This window comes from Pogona vitticeps, chromosome 3 (genome assembly GCF_051106095.1).
Source record: "Pogona vitticeps strain Pit_001003342236 chromosome 3, PviZW2.1, whole genome shotgun sequence".
Lineage (NCBI taxonomy): Eukaryota > Metazoa > Chordata > Lepidosauria > Squamata > Agamidae > Pogona > Pogona vitticeps.
The window spans coordinates 263,294,245-263,312,826 of NC_135785.1; the positions used below are offsets into that span (position 1 = coordinate 263,294,245).

General features: G+C 48.4%; 1 protein-coding gene and 1 long non-coding RNA gene across 2 annotated transcripts; one reads left to right on the forward strand and one right to left on the reverse strand.

Annotated features, from left to right (window-relative positions):
* Positions 1-630: 630 nt before the first annotated feature.
* Positions 631-13,524, forward strand: LOC110078145 (uncharacterized). The gene is made up of 4 exons (XR_002300402.3): positions 631-950; positions 2,273-2,396; positions 3,515-3,590; positions 9,674-13,524. It is a non-coding gene; the product is annotated as an uncharacterized LOC110078145 (long non-coding RNA).
* Positions 3,750-14,533, reverse strand: LOC110078144 (sialidase-3-like). Its single transcript, XM_020791937.3, has 2 exons — positions 14,276-14,533; positions 3,750-7,922 (listed from the first exon to the last, which is right to left on the reverse strand). Exons 1-2 carry the CDS (start codon positions 14,480-14,482, stop codon positions 6,849-6,851), a joined length of 1,281 nt encoding a protein of 426 aa, XP_020647596.3. The 5' UTR covers positions 14,483-14,533; the 3' UTR covers positions 3,750-6,848.
* Positions 14,534-18,582: the final 4,049 nt, after the last annotated feature.

Here is an 18,582-nt window from a genome sequence, read left to right on the forward strand (position 1 = left end):
TTGGAAAATACTTCAAATTCACCTGTGCCTAGGTAGAGGTAAAGGTTCCCCTTCACATTGAGTCCAGTCGTGTCTGACTCTAGGGCGCGGTGCTCATCCCCAAGCCGTAGAGCAAGCGTTTTTGTCCGTAGACAGTTTCCATGGTCACATGGCCAGTGCGACTAGACATGGAATGCCGTGATCTTCCCACCGAAGTGGTACCTATTTATCTACTCGCATTTTTTACATGCTTTTGAACGGCTCAGTTGGCAGGAGCTGGGAGAAGCGACGGGAGCTCCCTCCATTGTGTGGATTCAATCTTACGACGCCTGGTCTTCCGACCTTGCAGCACAGAGGATTTTGCGGTTTAACCCGCAGTGCCACCTTGTCACCTGTGCCTATTCCAGGGCAAATCTGCAGTATTTCTCCAGGAAGTCCCACCCTAAGAATCAAGCCGATGTAAAGCCGAATCCACTCTGGTTTGGCTTGCCAATGTAAACGCAGCCTCAGCTCGCTTTTGTTTAGTCACTGGCGCTGGAAAATAGCATGGAATTCCTTTGCACGTTTGATGTCTCGTGCAGCTAGAAGGGTTTGCGTGTCCGGAAGGGAAAAGCTGTGAGACCAGGCCGTATGACATGCACTCAAACGGCTGCGTTCTTGCATTCTTGCAGGCATGCCCCCGTGAATTCGGCAGGATCCCCTTTTTGAGCCACGAGGGACGGGATCAGTGGTCACAATGTGGGAGAGCGCCTGCCTAAATCCAGGCCTCTCGGAGTCACGATGCGGCCGGACGGTGCCAAACCCCGCCTTAGGGAGAGAGAGAAGTCCACCAGAGAGAAAGGCCTGGCCGGGCTGCTGAGGACTCAAAGGACAGGGAGATCCTCATCGGCACGCCAGGATCCGCTGCGTCTCCATCATGATCGTTTTAGGATCACGCGTGCTCTTCTTCCTGGCACTGCTGGCGCTCCTCGGTAAGGTTCCCCTGGTGACCGGAGGCAGAGAAGGGTGGGACGGGGCTCTCCTTGAATTTAAGCACACCGGGGGGGGGGGGTACTCGCCAGATGAAAAAGCACAGGCTTCTTTTCCTCTTTGCTGGGGGGGGGGGCTCACCAAGTGTTCCTGTATCCCATGGGCTCCTCTCCAAGCTCCTGGAACTCAGGAATGCAAGAAGGGCTCTCCAGGCCAAAGGATCTGGCTTCAGCTCTCAGATCTCTGTGAGGAAAATCCCTTTCCCTTCTCGGAAATCCTGGGAATGGGGGCAATCGGTGTGGGTCTGGCTGCCGGCAGAAAGTGTCAGCAAATTTCATTGGGTCCAAAATGCAGCAGCCGGATAGCCTATAAAGCCCCGAATGGCTTGGGCCCCAGCTATTTCAAGGACTGCACCACCTTTTATGACATTAATATAATCAGGTGAGGCTTTTCCTTGGTCCCTCCACTTTCATAGGTGCATCTGATGGGGACACAGCAGAAGACCTTCTCTGTGGCTGCTCTCAGAGACTGTGGAACTCCCTCCCACTGGAGGCCATAAACAGCCAAACCCCTTTCGCATTCCCCGAGTGACTGGTTGCCTGAGTCTGGTTGTTAAACCGGTGCTTTACTGATTTGAATGTGTTTTTGGTGTTGCTTTCGTCTGCTGTGTTGTTGTGCGGTATTTGACCGTTTCTAGTACAGTATTTGTATACGTACCGTTTTTAAGTTTTAACATTGTTTTTCAATGCATGTAAGCCACCTTGGGTCCTTTCTAAGGAGGAAGGCGAGATTTTAAAAAAATATTTTAAATAAATAAAATAATTTAAGTCATCATGGCCACCACGCCCCCCCCCTCAAAATGCAAGGAGGCAAAAACACTGGTCTCCCCACTTTAAGAAGGATGCAGATAAACACGTTCAGAGGGGGTGTGTGACAAGGATGATCAGGGAACTGGAAATACAGCCCACCGCTGTGGCTTCTGGGGGAAAGCTTAATATATACCAGAGGAGGGGGACATGTTAGGATCCATGGCTTTTTCAGGTGGTCCTTGAGAAGCCCTTTTGGCCAAAGGAATTTTCTATCCTAAATTACAGTCCAGACCAGCAAATCGACTTCTGTTTACAAAGCTTCACAGAGATGCTAATTTCTCCACCATCATCGCCACCACCAAATTTTCGCAGCACCAGCTGTTCATGGGTGCCTTCCCCTCATTATATCACATTTGAGCGGTCTTCCCCCCCCCCCCTGTATAACCTGGAAATGTTAGAGTAGAATATTTCAGTTTATTTTTAACCATCGTCTCTCTGAATTGTGCGTCCCGAAGCCGGGCAGGAGATGGGCGTCCCCCTGATCAAGCGGACGTGTGCCAGCCGGAGAGGGATCTGCCGCCGCTCTTGTCTGTCTCACGAGATGCACCTTGGGGTTCACGGATGCCCCCGTTACTACCGGTAGGTCCATCTTTCTCCGGATCCTTCGGGATGAGTTTGGAAATGTAGCACCTCTGCGCGCGGGCCAAAGGAGCAGGGCTGCGGTCTCTGAGTGATCCTCTTTTTCAAATAACAACGGCACATTGTTTGGGAAAAAAAGTTTGGAAAATAAACATCTAGCACCTCAGGGAGAAAGTTTTTTGCAAGGACATTCCCTCCTGTGCTAGATTTCTACTTGCAAGGTGTGGTTTCTCTGTGTGTATAAATAATTTTTTTTTTTAAAAGGGTGATCTCCATCTGCCGTGCAGGAGGCCATATCATCTCCTATTTGTAATATGTGTGTGTATCAGGCATGAAAAGGGAGGTGGGCAGAATTACAGATCCCTCATTGATAAACCTCCTCTTGTTTTTATCCCTGTCAAGAGACAGTCTTCCCTAAGGGTCGGAGGACGAAAGAACTGGGGGGGGGGATTGGCCACATGCAAAGAAGCCGAAAACATGCCTAGACACCTATAGATGGTGTTTATGTGCCTCCGAATGTAACACGGCCTCTTTGGCCCCCTTCGGATTTTAGGACCGTTGCTTGGCCGGAAGATATGGAACATCTGGCCCTCCAGATGTTTTACGGTCCAAATCCCACAGTCCTTTACTATATAGGCTGTGCTGGCTGAAATGGACGGAACATTAAACTGCTGATATCTCTGCTTCCCTTTCATCATCCTTTTCGCCATCCTTTCTTCCTCCTGTCTACCCTCTTTACAGCCACCTGTTTTAATTTATCCTACTAGTTATCGTATCGGTTGAATGTCTGCATTATTCTATTCTTACTGTGTTTTAATATTGTGTTGTTTGTCTTAATGTGGTGGTTAGCCGCCCAGAGTGGCCTGGCTGCCAGAGAGTGCGGGGTATAAATCTAATCAATAAAATAAATCAGGAAACTGATACACCCATCATTTGAAGGGCCAAAAAGTCCCCCCCCCCGGGAAGTCCAGAGTGCTTTGTGAAGTGATCGTGGCAGAGAAGAGGGTCTGGATGGGATGATCTTTCATCACTCCAGTGCTATGATGGCTGTTTTTAAGGCACAATTTTTCAAAAAACAAAACAAAACCCACAACAACCCTGTTCTTCCTTGGTTCCAGGTGCTGTGTGATAAGAATGTAGCATAGACAGGAGATGAAGAAAAGCCACCGGCCACAGGGACTGGAGAAAGCCCCGGTATGGAAATCCCCCAAAGAATGGTTTTATTCCTTCTGGCAGTGAGAGTCCAACACCCCCCACCCCCACCCCCCAAGATTTCCAAGGTGGCTCAAAAACAGGAAGTAAAACACAGTGGACTGAATTAACCATCTTATAACATGACCATAAAAGCATCTGTTTCCAGCAGAGAGGAAGGTTTTAATCTAACACACAACCGCAAACATAAACTGCAGAGAGCAAACCACCTCTTAATCCCCCATGGACTGTTTTTAATAACAATCTTAGGACACCGGAGCTGGAAGGGACCCTCAGGGATCATCCAGTCCAGCCCTCGCCAAGGGGGATTCGAACTCCCAACCTCAGGCTCCACAACCAGATTCCAAAAACACTTGACCTCTCCAGCAGGTCTACTCCTTCCAACTTCCTCCTCCTTTCTCCAAACCAGGAGACTCAGGCCTCGTGACCAGCGTGTTGGTTCTTAAACTCGAGACCCCCGATATTCTTGCACTACATTTCCCAGAATCCCTGCAAATGGGTTGTGCTGGCTAGACCTTTTGGGAGTTGTGGTCCAGAAAGACCTGGGATCTGAAGTTTGGGTCGATGGCCGGGGAGATGGGATTCCCCTCTAAAACGAGACATGCTTCCCTACACCAAGTTTCAGCTGAAATATTTAAAAATAAAAATGGGAGGGGGCTCAGCTTGAGGGGCTCACTGGCCCACAGCAAAGCTGGGAGGGTGGCAGAGAAGTGGCCCCCCAACATCTTTGAGCTTCCAAGTTGAAATTCCGCTGCTTGGTGTAGTCCATTCTATTGATTCCAATGGGCCTACTCTTCCCTGCGGTGACACTAGGCAACAGAATCTCATCTAACTGCTGCATTTAAAAAATAATAATTAAACAATGCAAGATGCAACTTAGCTTCTTTGGCCATATCCTGTCTCCTTGAGTCCTACACCTGAGGAATGTGGGTCCCAGGATGCCTACATTATCCCTTTGGCCCCGTTAAGATTGCCCACCTCCAGCCTAATGATTTTCAAGGGACAAATTTAAAACCCATTTTAAACCCATAGTGCCTTATCTTAGATTTCAGCCAGGGGCCCAAAAGGATATGGGGGACATTTTTTCTTCCTGCCACCCACTCAGCTTTGCTGTGGGCCGGCGAGCCCCTCAGGCTGACCACCACAGTTTGCTGGCTGGATAGCTCCGTGAGGGAGGTATTTGTCAGAGGTTGGGAGTTTGAATCCTGACACACACCCCGTGCCTCCTGGCAGAAGAGCCAGCCTGGGTGGCCTGGGGCCAGCTGCACAGGAGTCGCAAAACTGCCCCCAGAAGAAGGGGATGGAAAACCACTTCTGAATACTCTCGACCTGGAAATTCCTAGAAATGGTCATTCCAACCCTAAGTTGGAGCAGATGTGATAGCATGCAATTTATACTGGAAGGACCGTTGGCGTTTGGTCCTCTCTAGCGGCCAAAGAGTATGCAGAGGAGATGGCCACGTGGCCTAGCAATCCTTTCCTCACAAGACAAGGCATGGTGATCAGAGCAGAGCGGTCTCTTTATCCCTGCACCCGGCTTCAGACGTCCGGCGGCTCTCGTTCTGCTCATTGGGTTGGACTTTTGGCGCCACCGTCCACCCATCAATCCATGCCCTCCTTCATCCAAAAGGCCGTGACGGAGAAGAGCTTGGTGGATGCTCTGAGCCAGAAACACAAGCTGGGCCCTTGATCGAATCAAGCCAGAACTTGTTCCAGGAACAAGAAACGATGAAACTGAAGCTCTCCTGCCTTTGGGCGCCTCGTGAGAAGACGAGACGCGCTGGAAAAAGACGATCATGCTGGGAAAAGTTGAAGGCAGCAGGAAAACAGGAAGATCTAACATGAGACCTAATATAAACTGAATGCATGAGGTCACAACCTTGAATTTGCAAGAGTTGTGAGTGGTAGGACTTTTTCCAGGGTTATGCATTCATAGGGTGGCCATAAATTGGAAGCAATTTGGTAGCACAGAACAAATCTACACAAATTTGGTAGCACAGAACAAATCAACACACAGAAGTCAACAGTGAGTGGAATCCGGTGGCTCAGAACAGCTGCTAGGAGTTTGTTAAAGTGTGACTCTCTATAAAATAGAATTGTTCTATGTTATTTCCAGATGGCTCAGTTTTTTTTAACCAGTGCTTGGAAAAGTTGCTGTTGTTTGGACTGCAATTCCCAGAACCCACAACCAACGGGACCAATACTTTTAATTGTCTATATTAGTGGTTCCCAACCTTGGTTCTCCCCCCCCCCGGTGTTCTTGGACTGCAACTCCCAGAAATCTCAGCTAGCAGAGCTGGTGGTGAAGGCTTCTGGGAGTTATAGTCCAAGAATCCCTCAGTGACCCAAGGTTGGGAAGCGCTGGTCTATATTATAAAGGAGGGGGCCTAGCCCCCAAAGCAAAAAAGCTGGTGTCAAAACCATGGAGAAAAACTTTCCATGGATGTTCCCTTTTGTTTTGTTTTTGCAAAACGGATGCTCGCCCACCCTCTTCCCACTGCCTCTGTCTCCCTCGGTCTGGGGGGACAGCAACCGCACAACACAACTGGAGCAGGCAGGCACACCCCCTCCAAATCTCTGGGCATAAACCGAAAACCAAGCCATCCACCGGTTTGGTTTTTCAGCTGGTGGCTAACCACGAACCATTACAAACCACTATTTTTTCAGGTTTGCACCCATTTCTACTCTACTTGAACAACTGGAGCCTTCTCGAAATCACAGTCCTAAAAACAACTCAGGTTTCTGAGCTCGGAAATGGCTCTGCCCAGACTAGCTGCCATGGAGAGGACCGTTTGCTCCCTCAATTTGCTCCAGCTTCTTTAAAAGGCATCTGGAACCAGGGCCCTCCCACCACCCCGTGGCAGAAAATTCCAGAGGTTCAATATGTGTTGTATGAAAAGCTACTCCTAACGAAGTCCCAGTGTAATAATTTTGGCACATGGATCGCAGTCAGGACCCGTGAAATGGCAATAAATCTTCAGACCATGGGTGGTAAATACAACAGGAACCCCCCCCCATTAGTAGGATCATTATCCACTGATTCACTTATCCGCTATGTGAAGATGCTAAAAAACCCCAGGAATATGTATTTCCAGGGTGTATTTACCAGAATAGGTCACTAGAGGGAGCCAGAGACTACGCAATGTATAGCGTTCGATACGTCCGCGTTTTTTGGCATCCACAGAGGAGCTTGGACCCGATCCCCCATGGATACTGTGGTCTTTCTGTATTTTCCAAGAGCTTAAGACAGATGTGAGTCAGAGGGGACCTCCGCTAACGAGGAGCCTTCTCTTGTGTGCCTCAGAAGCTCAACGTGAGTGAACAACCGAAAGGCGATTTCTTCGCAGGCTGACGAAACCCCGCATTCGAACAAGCAGCCGAACATCAGCGAATGGCCCTCTTGGCACACGGCCAGATCCGAATAGCCACTGGGCCCTTTGTTTAAAACCCACGGTTTCCCCCAGGACCCCTTCTTGAGCGGGGACGTGTTCAGATAGATGCCGAGATCCATGCGCCGGTGTCTGCTGGTGGGATGGGAAAAAACCAGCCACGACGTGGTGTTCCCAAGGGAGACGGCCGAAGGACAGAGGCCTAAAAGATGAGGTTGCTCTCCCACGTCTTCCTTCCGGTCCCGATCCGAGGAGGCTGGCTGGGGAGCGAAACTCACGATGCTCCCCTGACATCCGTTCGGAGGCTCGCACAATTCCTGGCACAGGAAGGATTCCTGGAAATGGTGGCCGTCGTCCGTGCTGAAGGCTTCCGCTCGGCACCCATCCCAACGTGGATTCCGGGCGTTGATATACAACACTTGGCTATCGTCCGGGCAGATCACCTCGGCCACCTGGCTCTCGGTGGTCCTCAGTTTCTCAAGGAGCTGACCCTGGGCCCAATTCTGTCCTCCGTTGTCGCTGTAGAAGGTGAAGCAATGAGGCTTCGTGCAGCAGAGCGAGACGCAAGAGAAGCAGCGCCTGCGGATGTGGTAAGCGTAGGCCGGCACCACCAGCCGCCCGGACCTCAACTGGACGCCGTGGCCTGGACCGACGGCAAAGGTGGCCCAGTTTCTCAAGTCATCCCCAATAGTCTGGTCTGTCAGGTCAGTCAGTGGGCTCCAGGTACGGCCGCCATCTTGGCTGGAGACGTAGCACAGCCGGGCCGCGTTCCTTCCGGTCGTGATCTGGTGTCGCACCGACACGTGGTCCAAGACACAGATGAAGAAGAGGAAGACGGTCCCGCTTCGCTTTTCGTGCACCGGGCAAGGGTTCATGGTGCGATATTTGGGCAGGGCGGCTGTCGTCAGGGATGTCTGCGGACCCCACTGGAGCAAGACAGAGAAGAGGAGGAAAACACTGAACATTCTCCACATGGCACAGGGCAAAAATCCAGAAGAAATACAGTGGGGTCGCTGCATCTGCAGGAATCGGTCCCAAGGTACCCCCCCTCCCCGGCAGAAGTCAAAAATTGTGGAACTATCAAACGGTATACAGCGCACCATCTCTGGCTCCCTCCGGTGGCCCGTTCTCATAAATACACCCTGGGAATGCATATAAAATCTGTGTTTCTGGGGTTTTTTATTTAGTATTTTCAGGCAGTGGATAAGTGAACCATGGATAAGAGAAGTCTGACTCTACCTAAATTGATACTGAACTTCATCATGACTCCAAATGTGGGCATGGATCCAGAGCTTGGAAAGGTTATTTGTTGAAACTACAATTCCCAAGGCCTCTCTCAGCCAGCATGGATTGAGGATTCTGGGAGTGGTAGTCCAAATAAAAGTACAGTGAATCTGCCAAGCTTCAGTTGGATCTGGAGAAAGCGAGTCCTGGCCACTGAAACTGGGATGACATTTGCTTCTCAACTCAATCAAGTCCTGCTGATTTCAGCCCACAATTAAGACAAGAAAAATCAGTGACAAGAATGGTGGGTCGGGGAAGCCCACCCCTCTCTTCAGGTGCCTCCATCCGAGAGGGAGTCCAGATATTGAGGTGACCTGTCTTGAGCATAACTGCGCCTTGCCCGTCAAAGGCCTACTCTCTGAGAACTACTTGAGGGACATGGGGTTTGGGCTTAGGCAGACCCTTCCTGGAGTAGACCAAAGTGCTTTGCAGGATGGTGGCCCTGACTCAAGAGGACTAGCAAGTTGGAAAGGCTAGAGGTGAATTCCTGCTTTTCTCCTGTTGTTTTAAACCAGTCAGCTGGTTTTCGATGTAGCCCAGACATGTTTGGCAACTTGAGAATCATAATGTGTTGGATCGGTTTTTAAGAAGAAGAAGGAAGGTTTTTGCTTAAAATTTGTATCTGTTAGATACCAGTCAATGTTATTATAATTTTGATTGTAATAATAATAATAATAATAATAATAATAATAATAATAATAATAGTAGTAGTAGTAGTAGTAGTAGTAGTAGTAGTAGTAGTAGTAGTAGTAGTAGTAACAACAACAGTAATAGAACTGCAGAGCTCGAAGGGACCCTCAATATCTTCCAGTCCAGCCCCTGTCAAAGAGGCCCAAAGGGGGAATCAAACTCCCGACCTCTGGCTCCGCAGCCAGAGACCCCTGCTTTTAAGATGTTTTGCAGATGCTGCATCACCATGCAATTATCCAGTTGTGGATGCTGAGTGACTCTTTATTCCACGGCTGGCTCGTAGCTGGGGATGATTGGCTGATGTTTCCTGAACTGAACTGGTGGAGAGAACTCCCTCTTCCCCACCTTGGGTTTCCCACATCTAGAAGAGCCGGCGGGGGAAGTCCATGGACGGGGGGGGGGCTACCATTAAAGAGGGAGGAGGTCAACTTGAGGAGTTTGAATTTGGGGAAACTGTGAAAACTAGTGTCAGCCAGGAATGGGGCCAGCCTTCTGGAGGCTGGCTTCCCTGTTGTCCTTTCCCGGATTCAAGGGCTCCTCCTTTTCGCTCCGCTCACAGAGATGTCAGTTCATTTTCATTAGCCCCACAGATCAGCCACCTGTTACTCCACCTGGCTAGCAGGTGGCCAGCCATTTCCCTCTGTCCCGTCTGCTCTAGGCTGCCGAGATCCAATATTTTAAAGGTGTTCTGTTTTTCCTGCAGGTGTAGAAGATAGCAGAGGCCTCTCCTTGAGCAGATATTGAAGATAAAGCCGTGAAGTGCACTGACTGGGCCACAGAACAAGCAAGAACGATGGACACTGGGAAGCTTCTGGCTCTCAGATCCCTCCTTATTCTAAGAGACCAACTCTGGAAATATTCGGCTAGACCATTATTGCTCTACTTAAGCACTGCAGATATAATCTACCCTGTTTCTCTGAAAATAAGACAGGGTCTTATATTAAATTTTGCTCCAAAAATGCATTAGGGCTTATTTTCAGGGGATGTTTTATTTTTTGCATGTATAACAATATATGTTTATTCAAATACAGTCATGTCATTTTCTTCTGGTTGCTGCACAAGGGTGGAGGGCAGGGTTTCACTTCACTGGGGCTTATTTTTGGCTTATATTACGAGCATCCTGCAAAATCATACTAGGGCTTATTTTCAGGTTAGGTCTTATTTTAGGGGAAACAGGGTAATTATTTGGTTGTTGTGGGTTTTTCGAGCTCTTTGGCTGTGTTCTGAAGGATGTTCTTCTTAACGTTTCACCAGTCTCTGTGGCCAGCATCTTCAGAGGACAGCACTCAATCTTCAATGCCGGCCACAGAGACTGTCCTCTGAAGATGCCCATGGCCACAGAGACTGGTGAAACGTTAGGAAGAACAACCTTCAGAACACGGCCAAAGAGCCCGAAAAACCCACAACAACCATTAGATCCCGGCCGTGAAAGCCTTCGTGAATACAGGGTAATTATTTCATTGTATGATTTTATATATAACAACAAGATGCACCTTAAAGACTAACTGGTTTGATTTGGCCTATGGACTGTAGCCAAGTTCTCCTTGTGCATAGCTGTGGCCTACAGCTCATGAATCATCATCATATGTTGTCAAGTCAATTCTGACTTATGGCAACTCTTTTTCAAAGTTTTCCAGGTAGAGAATACTCAGAAGTGGTTGACCACTGCCTTCTTCTGAGGGTCGGGCTTCCCAGGCTGGCTCTTCCCCTACGAGGTTCAGCAGGGAATCGAACCCCCAACCTCTGGCTCTTCAGCCAGAGAACGAAACCACTGAACTCTCCAGCCCAGCCACAGGCCATGAAAGCTTATGCCAAATAAAGCTTGTCACGGCCGCATGACTTCCATGTTGTTTTTGCTGAGACAGCTTCCCTTCTTGGAAATGTACAATAGCAAAAGAGAATAGGTGCCTGGGAGTGCGTCTGTCTGTCTGTCTCCAGCCATTGCTCTGGAGACAGCTGACACCTGATGTGCATAATAATAGGATTATTGGAGTATCTTATCTCCGAGGTGCTTTGTTTAAAAAAAATGTGTGAATGAATCTTAGATCATCTTGTCAAGAGCCTTCTTAGTTACTCAGTAGGAGATTTTCCAAACTCTCACTAAGCAACCAGAGAGGGAGCAGAATCAGACAGGGGAGAGTCCCTTCTCTATAAGGCCTGTCGGCAGCAGCATGCACTGTTTGGTTCTGCAGGGCCCACCATGTCTGCAGGAGAGGAGCGGGAGAGAGAAGGGGCCGGTGCATGATAGCTGGGGAGGAAAACGAATCAGAAGGAGAACGAGCAGAGGGAAAGAACGAACAATCATCATGGTTACTATTCAGAAACCGGAATCCTGGGGCACAATGCCTCGGGTTCTGGAAGCTGCGAACCAACACCCTGGCGAGGAATCATTGATAGCCTTGAACAGGAAGAAAGGGGCCTGATAGGCTGCATCATTTACATGCGAGGAGCCTTTTAAATTTTAATCACAATAATATGACAAATAAAAAGACAGAAAAAAATATATCTAATAAAAAACAAACCACTCAAATCAAAACTCATAATACTAAATACATCCAGCATTCCTAACCTCCCCCCCCTCTGGGTTTTCTTTTTCTTTTAATTTGCATGCCCCGTTTTTTTTCCAAATGCAGAATGATTCTTGTCCTGGGGTATGACCTTTATTTATCTTTACCAAATACATGTACTAAAAAAAATTGAAATTCCATATAGCCTTAAAATGATTCGCTTTCACTATTCCTTCTCTAATTTTCAATTCACACATTAATTTATCGTTGACAACCATATTCCAAATTTCATTATAGCAATTCTGCATACTGAATTGCTTCTTCTTCTAATTCCTTGCAAATATCAATCTTGCAACTGTTACCATTGCTGTTCTTGTTTAGTCGTTAAGTCATGTCCGACTCTTTGTGACCCCATGAACCAGAACGCACCAGGCCCTCCTGTCTTCCACTGTCTCTTGGAGTATGGACACTGTTACCAAAATAATAGTTAATTCTTTCCGATTCTAATCGGTTATTTCCAAACAGATTTAACAGAGCTATCATTGGACAATTTTGTCGATCAATACCCATAATTTCCCCATCACGGATGCTGCCTTGTCGTGGCGAAGGGGCTTGAATAATTCAGAAAAGTTACGGGCTATGCCATGCAGGGACACCCAAGACGGACAGGTCATAGTGGAGAGTTCCGACTAAACGCAATCCAACTGGAGCAGGAACTGGCAAGCCTCTCTGGTATCCCTGCCAAGAAAACTCCATGGACAGAAACAAAAGGCTAAAAGATACAACGCTGGAAGATGAGCCCCTTAGGTTGGAAGGCGTCCAACATGCTACTGAAGAAGAGCAGAGGACAAAGACAAGTAGCTCCAGAGCTAATGAAGTGGTTGGGCCAAAGCCGAAAGGACGCTCAGCTGTGGATGTGCCTGGAAGTGAAAGGAAAGTCCGATGCTGGAAAGAAAAATACTGCATAGGAACCTGGAATGTAGGATCTATGAACCTTGGGAAGCTGGAGGTGGTCAAACAGGAGATGGCAAGAATAAACATCGACATCCTGGGCGTCAGTGAACTAAAATGGACAGGAATGGGTGAATTCAACTCAGATGATTATCATATCTACTATTGTGGGCAAGAATCCCGCAGAAGGAATGGAGTAGCCCTGATAGTCAACAAAAGAGTGGGAAAAGCTGTATTGGGATACAATCTCAAAAATGACAGAATGATGTCAATACGAATCCAAGGCAGAACTTTGAACTTTTAATCCAAGTTTATGTACCAACCACCGATGCTGAAGAGGATGAAACTGACCAATTCTATGAAGACCTACAACACTTCTAGAACTGACACCAAAGAAACATGTTCTTCTCATTACAGGGGACTGGAATGCTAAAGTAGGGAGCCAAGAGATAAAAGGAACAACAGGAAAGTTTGGCCTTGGAGTTCAGAACGAAGCAGGACAAAGGCTAATAGAGTTTTGTCAAGAGAACAAGCTGGTCATCACAAACACTCTTTTCCAACAACACAAGAGGCGACTCTACACATGGACTTCACCAGATGGACAATACCGAAATCACATTGATTATGTTCTCTTGCAGCCAAAGATGGAGAAGCTCTATACAGTCAGCAAAAACAAGACCTGGAGCTGATTGTGGCTCTGATCATCAGCTTCTCATAGCAAAATTCAAGGTCAGACTGAAGAGAGTAGGAAAAACCACTGGGCCACTCAGGTATAATCTAAACCAAATCCCTTATGAATACACAGTGGAAGTGAAAAACAGATTTAAAGAACTAGATTTGGTGGACAGAGTGCATGAAGAACTTTGGCTAGAGTCTCGTACCACTGTACAGGAGGCAGCGACAAAAACCATCCCAAAGAAAAGGAAATGCAAGAAAGCAAAGTGGCTGTCCAGCGAGGCCTTAGAAATAGCAGAGGAGAAGGGAAACAAAATGCAAGGGAGATAGGGAAAGTTACAGACAATTGAATGCTAACTTCCAAAGAATAGCAAGGAGAGACAAGAGGGCCTTCTTAAATGAACAATGCAAAGAAATAGAGGAAAAGGAAAGGAAAGGAAAAACCAGAGATCTGTTCAGGAAAATTGGAGATATTAAAGGAACATTTTCTGCAAAGATGGGCATGATAAAGGACAAAAATAGTAGGGACCTCACAGAAGCAGAAGACATCTCATGAGAAGAGAAGACTCCCTGGAGAAGACCTTGATGTTGGGAAAGTGTGAAGGCAGGCGGAGAAGGGGACGCCAGAGGATGAGATGGTTGGACAGGGTCATCGAAGAGACCAACATGAATTGGACCCAACTCCGGGAGGCAGTGGAAGACAAGGAGGGCCTGGTGGGCTCTGGTCCATGGGGTCACAAAGAGTCGGACATGACTTAATGACTAAAGAACAAAGAATCTAGAGAAGGCACTTCCTGAAGAACTACCACTCCCAAGAGGCACTGCAGCAACTTCCCTTTTTCTACATTAACAACAAGAACCAAGCAAGAGCTGGCCCAGGCAGCCTCAGAGCTAGGCCCTTGTCTAATCCAGTTTTTTAAATTAAAAAAATATTCTTTTTTTAAAAACCCTTTAAACTGGAGGCCTTTGTGTCAAATAATGGCCGTCCTGTAACTAAAAATATTACAAAAGAAGCTAAATCCTCTAATATAATTCCTGGAGAATTCCTATCACACAATGGGGAATTTGCACGGACAACCTTCAGCCGCTTAAACCCACCTCACATACAGCAGGCGGGATGAAGAATGCACATTTAAAATCCGAAACGAGATTCGAATCAGCTAGGACGTTACCTTGACCGTTTTTCCATCCTTCCGCCCGCGTCTCATCACCAGGAATTGGGCGTCTTCGTCCCGGGGCGACGATCGCTCCTCTGCAAACGCCAGGAAGGTGGATTCGGAGGGCAGGTAGAGGAGTGCTGGGATGCGGTAGGTCAGCCCCCCTCGCTTCTTCTGGCGGAAAAGGACCACCTTCCCAAAGCTGGCCAGTGAGTCCACCATGTTTCCTGGAGGTATCGAAATATTCTTGGAGAGGGGAAGGGAACGGGAGGTTGGACTAGAGCTGCCCTTCTGTCCCGCTGGACGGCTCGGTCCCAAAGCTCACCGGGATAGACGGATTCCCCGCACGTGTGAAGATCAGATCTGATGGCCCACCACTCTCATCCGAGATGGTTGTTCTTCTCATCTTCTGAAAAGAACGGTAGAAATGTGTGCCATGAAGCAGCCACCAACGGCTGTAGGTTCCTCACCTTAAAAGGAGGCTCAGATGCCCCTCAGTGAGAGGGCCCAGGAAAAACACTTAGGCGCACCCACCCTGCACATCACGGCTGGCTCAGGAACAGCTGCTGCCCGAGGCAGATGCTTCATTCTCTTTCATGGGAGGTCCGCCCCGGATCTCAGCCGCCAGAGCCGTCTCTCAAGGAGAGGACAACCTTCCTACGGCCAGCGTGCAACTCATGCGCTGCTTCGGAAGCACCCCCTCAACTGCACCCAGAAGAGATGTCAATCATCACTTCCCCACACCACACCTCTGTCAGCGCTCCCAAAACCAAAGAGCGGCTTCTGATAGAAGTCTTTTGGGTTGGCTTGACAGGCCAGGCCGGAGGGGCTTCATCATCCTGAACGATATTCTTTTCTGAAGAACGGGGACTTGAATGTGTAACCCTGCCTATACTCCCAGGGAGAAGGAGGAGGAGGAGGAGGAAGAAGAAGAAAATCACAAAGTTAGACATGACAGAGGGGCAAAATTAGTGCACGGGTCATTATGCAAAAAACAGAAATTGCCAGCCTCCAAAAACGAGTGGGAACATGAGGTAGAGAAGGGGTCAGAAAAGGAGGAAGTCAAGGTCTTGTGGGATTTCCGGTTGTAATCTATACTTGGTTTTTTTGTTTATATAATACAATGGCTTCCTCCAGTCACGAGAGACGAGGGTAACATGCTCCGTATGGAGGACTTGGAACAGCGTATCGTGTGGCTGAGAACGCCAATTCGAGAGTGACCATCCCTTCCATACTGAAGACAAATACAATACTGTCCCCCGTCCAGCTCCCTGGTTTGGCTGTTTTCAGGACTGCCTCTTGGCCTCGGCCTGCTGGACAAGGGTCTCTTCTTCAAAATGGGAGAGGCCGTGATGCACCGCCTGCCTCCAGGCTGAACGCTCAGAGGTCAAGGTTTCCCATCTGTTGAGGTCCATTCCTAAGGCCTTCAGATCTCGCTTGCAGATATCCTTGTATCGCAGCTGTGGTCTCCCTCTGGGGCGATTTCCCTGCACTAATTCTCCATACAGGAGATCTTTTGGAATCCGGCCATCAACCATCCTCACGACGTGCTCGAGCCAAAGTAGACGTCGATGTTTCAGTAATGTATACATGCTAAAAAATTCCAGCTCGTTCCAGGACTACTCTATTTGTAACTTTGTCCTGCCAGGTGATTCCAAAAATGTGTCGGAGGCAATGCATGTCGAACACATGTCCAGCTTCCTCTCCTGCTGTGCATGAAGGGTCCAGGGCTCACTTTTGTTTATATCCCCCCCCAATTAGTGGCAGAGATATACCGTACATTTTTGAAATGATGGCAACGGTGATGATAATCATATTAATAACAATAGTCTCCTTATCATTCTACATGTTTGAGTTTGTGCCCCTTAGGAAAAAAAGCCAAGAAAACGAGAGAGAGAGAAAAAAGCCATGTAAAGCTATGCCTGTTGTGGAAAAGGTAAATTCTCCAGAATTTCATTTCCTCCCTCCCTCTCTCTGATGAGGCCAGAGCCCCAAACTGGCTATCCTGGCTGGGGATGATGGTGCGGGTGGACCCTGGAGCAAGATAGATAGATAGATAGATAGATAGATAGATAGATAGATAGATAGATAGATAGATAGATAGATAGATAGATAGATAGATAGATAGATAGATGGATGGATGGATGGATGGATGGATGGATGGATGGATGGATGGATGGATGGATGGATGGATGGATGGATGGATATTTGCCAGGCGATTCTTTTTGTCACCGGGGCTGGGAGATTGGGGGGAGGGAGACTGTAACCCCCCCCCGCAACAACAACAAGGATCCTTTTCAGGTTCTGCTGGTCAGGGGACGATGGGAGCTGTAGTGCAATAGAAGAAAGGGTCTTTTCCGCAGCTCTGCTGCATTTCTTCCCCTGGGAGGGTGTAAAGATGATGATTAAGCATCCTCTCTGGGAGGGGGGTGGTCCTCCTTCGGGCCTTTAAGCCAATGCAGGGGGGGGAAGAGAAGCGGTCGCGACTCCCCCCCCCCCGGCCACCCCCTCGCTTAATGGGACTGGCGGAAGTGGGGGGGTTTCAGGCCTTCCTCCTCCTCCTCTTCCTCCTCCTCCTCCTCCAGCCCCCTTTTCCCGGGCAATTCCGAGAGCCGCCTTGCAAACCTTCGTTACTTACCTTTTGGGAGGGGGGGGGAACGGCTGCAGCGCGGGCGGAGGGGACGATGGGAGTGGTAGTCCAAGAAAAAAAGGGAACGCACCCGCAAGACAAAGCGGTGTGTGTGTGTTGCGCTGGGGAAGGGGGGGGCTGCCCAGCTCTGCCGGAGCCTTTGGATGGGGAACTCCGCCCCGCCCCCACTTCGCGCATCATCATCATCATCTCCTCCCCTCGCCGTCCAGGTTGCAGGCCGGGGCTTTTTGGAAAGGAAGAGGGTCTCGTGTGTGTGTGTGTGTGTGTGTGTGTGTGTGTGTGTGTGTGTGTGTGTGTGTGTGTGTGTGTGTGTGTGTGTGTGTGTGTGTGTGTGTGTGTGTGTGTGTGTGTGTGTGTGTGTGTGTGTGTGTGTGTGTGTGTGTGTGTGTGTGTGTGTGAGAGAACTATTGCAGCCCCGGCAGCAGAAATCAGGGCGTGCAAAAACCTCGAATAAGTCTTACTGATGCATTTCCAAAAATATACATAATTTTAAAAATTGCATACAGTACTTCACTCTAATGGTGATTATTACTACTATTATTCGAAAACACCAGGCACGGAGAATCAAAATGATGAAAACATTGCCTAACGTTATAGAACAGATGTACACGTTTTAGCCAAAAACCTAAGGACCTGTTAAATGCACGATCAGTGTGGCTTCCTGGGTACAGTATCTGAGAGAGGCAACTGGCCCAGACGTTTCCTGGGTGGCTGCTGGTAAGGATTCTCATCTTTTTGCCCTCCAGATGTTGAGCCCCTTTCTGGACTTCAATTCCCAGAATTCCACACTGTTGGCCAGGATGCCCTGGGCTTCTGGGAGGTGATGGTCAACCACACTAGGCAAGCCAGCTGTTTTCCACTCCTTTCTGTTCTCCTTCCATGCATCTTGCTCTGTGCAGAGACCATGGGGGGGGGGGGTTGGCATTGCTTTCCCCAATACCTTGCAATCTCTTTATAAAATTGAAGTAACTAGTTACAAGCAACAGTTAACTGTAACTAGTTACTTTTGGGATACAAAGTAACACGACTGTTAATCACAAGAGTAGCACGGAGTTGCTTTCAAACATTGTCTTAAAGGGTATTTTAAAGGCCTTGTGAAAAGAATTTTGCAGGAATTCTGTTAGCGATCCTAAACCAGAAGTATTTTTTTACTGTAAATGTTTCTAAGGTGCAATATCAGAAGTGCCCACTAGAGGGAACCACACAGTATTTCCTTGTATTTTTCTGGTCTGCAACAGCACCACAACCTGTGTAAAGGTGCAATGCAACAATTCCTTCCACCCCTGGAGTGGCAACCTGGACATTGCGTTTTAAAAATGTAATGTAGGTTCCGAATGTGCTCTACTGTTTCTCCTCCATGCCGCCTGTGCGCATCAGGCCAGATGGCACCAACACATGGCAAGAGTGCTGTTGGTCTTCACCAAAGGTTTGTGTAACTTAGGGCAGCTAATTAGAGACGACCTGACAAGCAAGCTGGGGTGTGTCTCAGTTGCACAGCTGGGCACCCATTGCATGGCTGAGATCTGCTCTGGGACCTTATTGATTAGCCACAATTAGCCAGGTCAAGTTATGCCAGCCTGGCAGGAAGGTCAGTAGGGATTCTGGCCATGGTGTGCCAAACCACCTGCCTCCTGAAAACAGCCCCATCATCCTGATCCAGCGTCAAGCTTGC